Below are 10,704 nucleotides of genomic sequence, written 5' to 3' on the forward strand. Positions count from 1 at the left end.
CACCATTTCGGAACAAAGGGCAGTCCAATCTCTTCTTGAAAGCTTCCCCTGATGAAGCTCTCACAGCTTCTGTATAATAGGATAAAGGGACCTTTGAGGTCATCTAGTCCAACCCCCCTCCACCGCCCAAGCAGGAGACCCTACTCCATTTCCAATAGATGGCAGGTCCGGTCTCTTCTTGAAAGCTTCCAGTGATGAAACTCCCAAAGAATTTAAGACAAATTCTGTTTCATTGGTGGGACAATTGGTGGGTGGGTGGAAGGATGGATGGATGTCTCATCCCCACAAATCTTTCTATATTGTATCTTTTTATGGACTGATTCATGGATAATTCTTCAGGTTTCCTTACTATAAACCTTCTTGGAAAAAATACTGTTCTGTGCCACAGGCTGGACTCCAAACTCAGCAAAACAGAGATTATATAACCAATATTTATATAAAGTTTAGACTTCTACTGATGTCAAATTAATTGATCAGCCTGCGCCACGTCCATCCCTGCTGAAACCTTTTCGTTTCTGAAGGTCCATTTTTACGTTGGGAAATAGATGTGGCTGTGAAACTTTTCTTTTTTCCAATTAGGACATCAATGTAGGCAATATGGCTATGGGATTCCCATAAAAATCATACTTTTCGTCACAAAATGCAGCAGTGAAACCTAAATAAATATATTTTATTTGCAAACCAGCTCTTCCCATCAGATTAGCAACCGGAAACCTTGGGGCTCTGGTGCTTCTTCTTACACCCCATAATCCTAGTTTGATGTAATGACCCCCTTAAGGGCTGCAATTTGCCTAAATTTACAGAACATTTTGTATACAGGGAATAATCAGTATAATTGCTTAAAAGAGATAAGGAGCTGAAGCTGTAATAAACAGGAATTGCTGGTTTGGCTCTCTATTTTCTTCCTTTTAGGTTTTTTTTTTCCACTTGAAGGTGTTCTTCATCCCCTATAATTTCCCAGCCTGCCCATGGATGGATTTCAACTCCCAGGATTTTGGAAGGAAGAATTCTGGGGAGTTGAAATCCACCCATCTCCAAATCGCCAGGTTTTGAAATGATTTTGGAGCAACATGTGGTGACTTGGCCTGTGAAGAGAGTCAGCCTCTCACAAGCCCCTCACAGGGTTGTTGTTAAGAAAAATGTAAGAGCATTAGGTGGGTTTGCCACCTTGAGTGACACTTACAAAAATAATTAGATGGATAATAACCAAGTCAATAATATTCCCTTCTCTGGCTATCTTAAAAAGAAAGCAACGTCAACATGGCTGGCTGTAGGGTAGTCCAAATTGGGGTTTTGGCTCCACTGTAAGCGTGAAGAACTTCTCTTAGGTCTCCCATCTATTTGGAATAAATATATCCTTTAACAGCTGGCTTCTCCCACTGTGGCAACTTTTAAAGATTTGCGGGACTTTTTAAACTCCCTAATGTTGCGCCTGGGGAGATTCTGGAATTGGAATCCCACCATAGTTGACAAGGTTGGACCCTCCTGGTAAAAGGAAGCTTGGGAATGCATAGAATTAAAGCTGGAAGGGACCTTGGAGGTCATCTAGTCCAAACCCTTCATCCAAGCAGGAGACCCTACACCATTTCTGACAGATGGCAGTCCAGTCTCTTCTTGAAAGCTTCCAGGGATGAAGCTCCCACAACTTCTGAAGGCAACTTCTGTTCCATGGGTTGATTGTTCCGTCAGAAAATGTGTATTTATTTCCAAGTTAAATCACTCCTTGATCAGTTTCCATTATTTCTTGTTTGGCTTTTGGGTGGCCTTGGAAAATAGCTTGACCCCCCTCCTGTGGCAGCCCCTCAAATATTGGAACACTGCTAGTGGTCCTTCTCACTAGAATTGCACCAGTTCTTGCAACTGTTCATGTTTTAGCCTCCTAGAAAATTATCTTGACATAAGGAAACAGATTCTCAAAGGACCTGGGGAAGAGTGTTAAACCTGTGTGCCAACTTTCTAACTCTCCCAAGTTCCTGCCCACCAATTCAACGATTCCTCCTGCTGACTTGATTTAAAAACCACAGCAAATCCAGAGTTATGGTTGTGCATCTTTATTTGAAACTGGGGTTTTATTTTCTTCTTTTTCCGAGTCAGTGTATACAGTTTTGCCTGCCCCTCCCCCTCTGCCCTGGTACCCCTTACACATACTGGCATCAAAAGGGTGCAAATGGGTGCTTTGCTTCTGGGGAAGTGGGGAGGGAGATACAGAAGGGGGGGGAGAGAAGAAATAAGACTGTAAAAACCCTTCACGCGTTCCATTGGGAAGAAGAGAAAAACAGCGCAGCCCGTTTATATTTTTTAATTTTTTTTCTCGGATCTGACCCAAAATAATCTAAAAAAGAAAAAAAAAAGATGACGGATCAAGTGTGGCTATTTTTTAAAAGTTTTGTTTTAAGGCGCAAGAGACAAGAGACACTTGAATCATGAGTCACAGACAAAAGCTAATACTTTCTATAAAAAGAAAAAGAATGAACAAACGTGGAAATCTTGGTTAGCTGGGGCTGCTTCACAAGAGGCTGGTTTAAATCCCTTCTCAATGAGCTTTACAATTATTTGGAATGACTATTGTTTTCAAAAAAAAGAAACACACATACAATCTCGGGAGTCCTGGGATGCACTGCAGAACTGGGGAGTAGGGCGGGGGGAGATCGGTGGGGAGGGGTCGGAGAGGGGGGAGGTGTTCACTCCAAAACTTTTTTTTTTTTGCATTTTTATTTTCAATAAAGGCTTCCACCGTCAAAACCTTTTTCTCACCGTTCCAGTTTTGATATCCTGAGTCAAGCGCCAAATAAACAAATAAGCCATGCCAAATCTCAAAACTTTTTCGCTTATGCGCAAGTTATGGGGGTGGGGGGGAGAGAGAGAATTATTATTATTTTTTTGTCAAAAAGAGAGGAGAAAAAAAATGCTATTTGTGGTAACTGAGTCCTGCTTTTAGAAGCATTTGCGGTGGACAATGGATGGTCCAGATTCATCGTATTCCTGCTTGCTGATCCACATTTGCTGGAAGGTAGACAAAGAAGCCAGAATGGATCCTCCGATCCAGACGGAATATTTACGCTCAGGTGGGGCAATGATCTGGAAGACAAGACAAGCCATTAGAACTGAAGCGGAATCAAGTTACTAATCCTCAAGATCCAATCCATCCCATTTTTTTTTCTTTTAATGACCCCCCCATAATTCCTTGAGGGATGGAGTCTGGGCAAGTGACTGGAGCTGATTCTTTACTGGCCAAATGCCCTCCCTGTCACCAATGCGGAGTTTTGTTCAGGAGATACAGTCTCAGGGTGCTCAGAGAGGAAAGTAAACTGCATGTACCTAGAATTGAACTCACAAGTCTTCAGGAGTCTAAAGAAGACCATCTTTTAATGACCCCATAATCCCATGCGGGATGGAGTCTGGGTAAGATGCCATTCCCGTCACCAATGCGGAGTTTTGTTCAGGAGATATATTCTCAGGGTGCCCAGAAGAGAGAGAAATATCTGCATCTACCCAGGATTGAACTCACAGCCTCCTGGTTGTGAGGCAAGAGCGCCACCTCTAGGCCACCGCACGCACCACTCCATCCAATGCATCACAAGGGCGGGGCCAAACCATCGCTCTCTGCTCCCAATTCTTGACCCCAAACCTCTGTCATCTACCAACCAGCTTGGCTATCCAGTGGGGAGAAGGCAACGTTTTCACCAATAAGAGGGAGAAACAAAAGTTGTGGTTGCTAAACTAGCTTGTCGGTTGGGGCATCACAATATCCCATGTGGGTAGAATGGGAGTCTTCAAACTTGGAAACTTTTAAGACTTGTGGACTTCAACGCCCAGAATTCTCCAGCCTGGCTGGAGAATTCTGGGCGTTGAAGTCCACAAGTCTTAAAAGTTTCCAAGTTTGAAGACCTCTGTTGGAGAAGAACCACACTTAACTTGCTCCCCACCCCACCAAGGAAGCCAAGTTGCTTAGGCTCCAAAACCTCACCTTGATTTTCATTGTGCTGGGTGCCAGCGCGGTGATTTCCTTCTGCATCCGGTCGGCGATGCCAGGGTACATGGTGGTGCCACCAGAGAGGACGGTGTTGGCATACAAATCCTTACGGATATCAACGTCACACTTCATGATGGAGTTGAAGGTGGTTTCATGGATGCCGCAGGATTCCATGCCTGTCAAGAGAAGGTGCCCACGATTTGAAGACAGGTAAAGGTAAAGGTTCCCCCCCTTGTACATCTGTGCTAGTCATTCCCGACTCTAGGGGGCGGTGCTCATCTCCCTTTCAAAGCCGAAGAGCCAGCGCTGTCCGAAGATGTCTCCGTGGTCATGTGGCCGGCATAACTCAACACCGAAGGCGCACGGAACGCTGTTCCCTTCCCACCAAAGGTGGTTCCTATTTTTCTACTTGCATTTTTTTATGTGCTTTCAAAACTGCTAGGTTGGCAGAAGCTGGGACTAGTAATGGGAGCTCACTCTGTTATACGGTGCTTGGGATTCAAACTGCCAACCTTTCTGATCTACAAGTTCAGCGTCTTAGCCACTGAGCCACCATACCTCTGAAGACAACTGGACACCAAAACCTCAACCTCCTTTCCCCCTTCCAGATGCCCCTTCAACCAAAGTTGGAAGATAATGGTTCTTTCTGGACTTACCCAAGAAAGATGGCTGGAAGAGAGCTTCTGGGCACCTGAACCGCTCGTTGCCGATGGTGATGACCTGTCCATCGGGCAGCTCGTAGCTCTTCTCGAGGGAGGAGCTGGACGCGGCGGTGGCCATCTCCTGCTCAAAGTCCAGGGCAACGTAGCACAGCTTCTCCTTGATGTCGCGCACAATTTCTCGCTCAGCCGTGGTGGTGAAGCTGTAGCCTCTCTCGGTCAAGATCTTCATGAGGTAGTCGGTCAAGTCGCGGCCAGCCAGGTCCAGACGGAGGATGGCATGGGGCAAGGCGTAACCTTCATAGATGGGCACAGTGTGGGTGACACCATCCCCAGAGTCCATCACAATGCCGGTGGTACGACCAGAGGCGTACAGGGAGAGCACAGCCTGGATGGCAACGTACATGGCTGGGGTGTTGAAGGTCTCAAACATGATCTAGAAGATTGGAGGGAAAGAAGAGAAACCGTGAAGATCCGGGGCCAACAGAGGTCCCATCTACGGGCATGCGCAGGAGACACTCCGGGAGTCAAAAATTCAAACACATGCTGGACACATACAAACCTTCCTCCTCCCAGGCGTTAAGGCAAAATCACCCTTCCTCCTCCTCCTCCCTTATCTGCATATTTCACAATTTTGCAAATTTCACCAGGTGAGAGAGAACATGACAGAAATCACCCAGAGCAAGTTAGTTTGGGATGGGGGGGATGAGACCGAAAGAGAAAGAAAAAGTGAGTGAGTGAGTGAGAAGCAGCGATGAAGCTCACGAGTTAGACACACAGGGAAAGAGAGAAAACTATCTTTTTTTTGAAAAACAGCAGATAAAAACCTTTCCAGGTGCAGCGACAGAGATTCAGATCAGAAAAGAAAATCCTGCAGAGCTGGGAGGAAAGAAAGAAGTAAAATAAGAAAAGATGAACCAAGAAGGACGAAAAGATTGTATTTTTTTCCTTGCAGACAAGGAGAGAAAAAAAACAAACCGAAATCATAAGAAGGGGAAAACACTAGGCAGGATTCGCAAGGCAACTTAACGAATACCCCACCTGGGTCATCTTCTCTCTGTTGGCCTTGGGGTTCAGGGGGGCTTCCGTCAACAGCACAGGATGCTCTTCCGGGGCGACTCGGAGCTCATTGTAGAAAGTGTGATGCCAAATCTTCTCCATGTCATCCCAGTTGGTGACAATGCCATGCTCAATGGGGTACTTGAGAGTCAGGATACCCCTCTTGCTCTGCGCCTCGTCTCCAACATAGCTGTCTTTCTGGCCCATCCCGACCATCACACCCTGGGAAACGAGAGGAAAAGAGAGACTTTTGAGATAAAAAGACTTTGAACCACACAAGCTGTGGATGAAAGCAGATGGGCCAGCTTTATGCCAGCAGGCCATGCGCTCCAAAAACTGCTCTGGGATTCAACGAAAAACATTTGGATGGATAAGCAGAAGGCACACTTCTTTATCTATGGCAGTGTTTCTCAACCTTGGCAACTTGAAGATGTCTGGACTTCAACTCCCAGAATTCCCCAGCCAGCATTCGCTGGCTGGGGAGTTCTGGGACTTGAAGTCCAGACATCTTCAAGTTGCCAAGGTTGAGAAACACTGATCTATGGAGATGCTCCATCCTCCAACTCATGGTTGTCCTTTTTCCTCCCCAAAAGAAGGCAACTGGACTTCCTTTTTTCTTTGAAAATCACTAGAATCAAAGAAGGTTCTTGGACTTGAAACATTTTTTGGGAGAAAAGAAACTGCAGTTGCTTTTTGGGGAGGAAACAAGCACTTTTGGGACATAAGGCCCCTTGTATCCATCAAGGTTTTCAGCAACGTTGAATCTCCATGCCTTTGAAGACGGGTGGATTTCCAAACTCCCAGAATTCCCCTGCTAAACCATTCCTGGACTTCCAACTCTCCAAATGTTGACAGGAGGAATTTCTGGGAGTTAGGCACCGATGACATCTTCGCATCTCGCTGTTTGAGGAAGTTGTCCCCTCCCATCCTGCTCACAATCTTTTTTGGACTGTTGCCTTCTGGCAGCAGAAGACACAGAACAATTAAAACTCGGCCAGCGTGTCCTTCTGAATCGCTTTTATCCCAGAGTTACAATTCCACTCAACGATGAACTAAAGGGCCACCATTCAGTGAACTGTTGGGACAGCATGACTTGGGTCTGTGATGTGGGGTGGTTTAGGGGCAGGGAATTTGGGGGGGAAGGGGGTGTTTGGGGATTGAAATGTGTGCTGGGCCTGTTCTCAGGGTGTTACGTGAATTTCTTTTTTTCCCCTTATTCTTTTTTTATTTTGTTTTTTTTTATTAAAAGTTTTAATAAGTTTTACAATTGTATACCTTTTCCCTTCCCTCCCTCCCCCCCAATCCCACATACCCTCCCACCTCCCCCCCCCAACCTCCGAGAGCAAATACAGGGTATAAACATTTAACCATCATACACTAAAATAAACTAACTTTAGCATTGTACCTTCGCTTTTACTTTAACTCCCCTTTCGTAAAGCTAACTTTAGGTAAATTTTAACACCCCTTGTTCGCTCATTCATAAGCTAACTGAAGTTTCTTAGTCCCATATTTATTTTGAATATAATCAGTGTTATGTGAATTTCGTTGTATGGGTGTGTACATACGTGCAATGACAATAAATTAAGCTAAAGAAGAGCTGGTCCCTTTGTGTTATCGCAGTAGCAAGGACACAAAATAGTTTGTTCAAAGTTTGGCTCTGAAGCCTGCCTCTGTCGATTGCAAACCATGGTTTAAGAGTGTGGCATGCCATGCTGGTCGTGGCTTGGGCAAGGAAAACAGGGTTTGATAAGTTAACCTGGCTTGGGGTTTTCCTTACATTTCCTTCCTGGATTCCCAGCTGGTCAAGGAAAGGCCCAAAGGGAGATGTACTAAGAATGAACAGGAGCCCAAGTAGAATAACCTCAGGTTATCCGCCAAACTAGGACAAAACCTAGGTTCCACCAACAAGGCTGCTGTCCAAGCAGGCTAGAAAAGGGACCTTGAGGTCTAGCAACTTGCCGAATCTTATTTTCATATTTCATACTCTCAGACTTGGCAGAAGAGTGGCGGGGGGGAGGGAGGATCCAGGGGCGTTACCTGATGTCTGGGGCGACCCACGATGGAGGGGAAGACGGCTCGGGGCGCGTCATCTCCTGCAAAGCCGGCTTTGCACATGCCGGAGCCGTTGTCGACCACGAGCGCTGCAATATCATCATCCATGGCGGATCTGAGAAGGGGGGGAAAAAAAAAGACCATTGAAGGAACAGCTGACGAACCAGCAAAACCCAGCTGGCTGGCCACACCCACTTCCTCTTTGCTTTCTTCCCCCAATGCCTCCGGCGGCCACTAGGTGGCGCAGCCCGGCGCGCTCTCTCTCTCAGGCAGCCTTCGGAAGGGAAGCAGCCGCGGTGCCTGCTGGCTCCCACTTTTACCATAAAAGGCAATCACGAAGATGCAGCCGGCAGCCAGCTTTCGCCTGGCCACGCCCTGCCCACTCACCAGCCCCCTCCCTTCCACCCAGCAAGGGAGGAGGGGGGCAGGCTGTGGCCACACCCAAAGGCCAGCTCCTCACCCTCCCCAGGCTAATCCCCAACCCTCCCTCCTCCAGACAAGAGACCCCCCCCCTAAGCAGGAGACCCCTCCCCACACACGGCCTGCCTGCTCATCAGCTTTTGGGTGGGGGGGGGGAGGGTTCGTAAGGCATTGCCCAGCCACCCACCCAGGCTGGGTTGCCGTTTGCAAAAGCTCAGCCAGGGCGAGGCACGCCCACGCCCCGGTGCACCACGAGGCTCTCTGCCCCACTCAAAGACCCTTCTCTCTCTCCCACCCACCCCCAGCCCCAAAAGAGGTGGGTGGGGGAGCCACGATCTGGATTAGCTCTGAATCAACAGGCTATGCATTGCAAGGTTCAGATGAACCCCAAGAGGAACATTAATTCCAGGCCCAAAGGAGGGGGGCAGCGTGGAAAGGGGGGGGGAGAGTGTTCCACCAAGCCAAAAGGATGCTTGAATTGAAAGGACTTTTAAAAAAAGAAGAACCAGCAACCCACTGAGAATATCCCCCCACCCCAAACACGAGGGGTTTTGGGAAGCCATGGGATCCTTGCCTCCCCTCGTTTAATGAGGACTAGCCTCTTGCTTGGTTTGACACCTCTTTTCCAGAGAAGAGGGGCACCCCAGAGGGAAATTCTGCAGCATTTCTGGGGGTGGGGGGGAGGAAATCCCCTTAAAGGAGTTGGCTGGAGCACCCCCTCCAGCCAACAGAGCCAGGGAACAAAGAGACCCTTCCTCAAAAGCCTTTTGATTGATCGGCGACTCCCCTCCTCTCCCCCTCCTCCACCCACGTGCTCTCCCTTACAATAGAAAAACCGGCTTTGCGACCACCACCACCACCACCCACCCCGGAAACTTCCGCTACGACCTCCAAGCCTTCCCCCCCCCTCTATTTGTCCTCCCCCACCTTAAGCCGTTAAGCTGCGGAGCGCCCCGCCAAGCCGGGAAGCGCCCAGCCGCCTCGCCCTGCGTCTTTCAAATTCGAACTCAGCACCAGACTGAATTCCCCCCCCACTCCACCCCACCCTTTCCAACGCGCAACCAACAGGCCAGCATTGCGAGGCCCCGCGGAGGGAGGGGGGGTCCCAGCTCAAAGGCCGGCCGACCCCCCCTAAAAGAAAACCCACCAAAGCGTTTAAGGGGAGCAACTCCCCCACACCTTTGCACTTCTGCCTCCCCAGTTCCAGCAGGAGCCCTCACCCCACCCCATGCACGCGCCCCAACAGGGGAGGGGCCCCACCCCACCAGGTCAGGGGGCTCGCTCGCCCCCCCCCCAATTCCAATTCCATCCGCGGACTCTCCAAATCCTCGCGCCCGTCTCCAAGAAGCCCCCCGGGGCGCCCCAAAAGTGGGGAGGTTGGAAGCTCCACTTTGGAAAGCCCCCCCACATACACACAACAGCCCCCCCCCCTTACCATTGCACGCCTCCCCCGCAACCCTTTGCAAGCCAAGCCAAGCCAAACCAGGTGCGCCTTCCTCTTTTCCTTCTTGCGCTCCCGGCTTTACCTTTTGGGGTGGCGGCTTCCAAACTCTGCCCTTTGGAAAGGCGCAGTCGAACCCCCCCAAAAAAGCCCAGCACACCCTCCCTCCCCCCCCGCTCCCCACCATTGCACGCGTCCCCGCAACCTTCCCAAGCCAACTCAATCCAAGAAGCCAAGCGCGCCTTTCCCTTCTTTGCGCTCCCGGGGTTCTTACCTGTGTTGGGTGGAGGCTGCTTCGAAAGGCTCGGCGGTGGCTTATCGGAGACCCTTCGGGCTGGAGGCGGTTGTTGGGGGGGAAGGGCGCAAGCGAGGCGGCTGAGCGATCCACCGGCTGGACGGGGGGGAGTAAAACGAGGACCGCGGGGCGCCTTGACGACTGCGCGCTCGGCCGCCGCGCGCCGGGTTTTATACGGGCCGGCCGCCGCGGCTCTCGCCATAAAAGGCAAACTTCGGAACGGCCCGTCCGGATTGGCTGCGCCTCTCGCTCGCTCGCCGTCTCGCTGCTGCAGTTCTTTTTTTTTCCCCCCTCTGGTTCCTTCCTCCTTCTCGCCTTTGAAAGAGAGAGAGAGAGAGAGAGAGAGAGGAACAGAAAGAGAGAGAGAAAAAGAGAGAGAGAGAGAGAGAGAGAGAGAAAAGGAAAGAGGAAGAAAGAAATAGAGAGAGAGAGAGAGAGGAAGAAAGAGAGGAGAGAGGGACAGAGAGAGAAAGAGAGTAAAGGGAAGAGAAAGAAAGAAATAGAGAGAGAGAGGAAGAAAGAGAGGAGAGAAAGAGAGAAAGAGAGTAAAGGAAAGAAAGAAAGAAATAGAGAGAGAGAGAGAGGAAGAAAGAGAGGAGATAGAGGAAGAGAGAGAAAGAGACAGAGAAAAAAGAGAGAGAGGAAGAGAAGAGGAAAGAGAAAGAAAGAAATAGAGAGGGGGAGAAAGAGAGGAGAGAGAGGAAGAAAGGGAGAGAAAGAGACAGAGAGAAAGAGAGAGAGAAGAGAGAAAGAGAGGAGAGAGACAGAGAAAAAGAGAGAAAGAGGAGAGGAAGAAAGAGAGAGA

At 49.2% G+C, this 10,704-nt stretch overlaps 1 protein-coding gene across 1 annotated transcript; it reads right to left on the bottom strand.

The window, feature by feature from the left end:
• Positions 1–2,035: 2,035 nt before the first annotated feature.
• Positions 2,036–10,053, bottom strand: ACTB (actin beta). Its single transcript, XM_087728892.1, has 6 exons — positions 9,879–10,053; positions 7,729–7,858; positions 5,674–5,913; positions 4,630–5,068; positions 3,968–4,149; positions 2,036–3,078 (listed from the first exon to the last, which is right to left on the bottom strand). The coding sequence occupies exons 2-6, from the start codon at positions 7,849–7,851 to the stop codon at positions 2,935–2,937; spliced, it is 1,128 nt and encodes a 375-aa protein (XP_087585018.1). The 5' UTR covers positions 7,852–7,858; positions 9,879–10,053; the 3' UTR covers positions 2,036–2,934.
• Positions 10,054–10,704: the final 651 nt, after the last annotated feature.

This window comes from Thamnophis sirtalis, unplaced genomic scaffold, assembly GCF_051295495.1.
Source record: "Thamnophis sirtalis isolate CommonGarterSnake01/CBP01778 unplaced genomic scaffold, rThaSir2_p1.2 scaffold_14, whole genome shotgun sequence".
Lineage (NCBI taxonomy): Eukaryota > Metazoa > Chordata > Lepidosauria > Squamata > Natricidae > Thamnophis > Thamnophis sirtalis.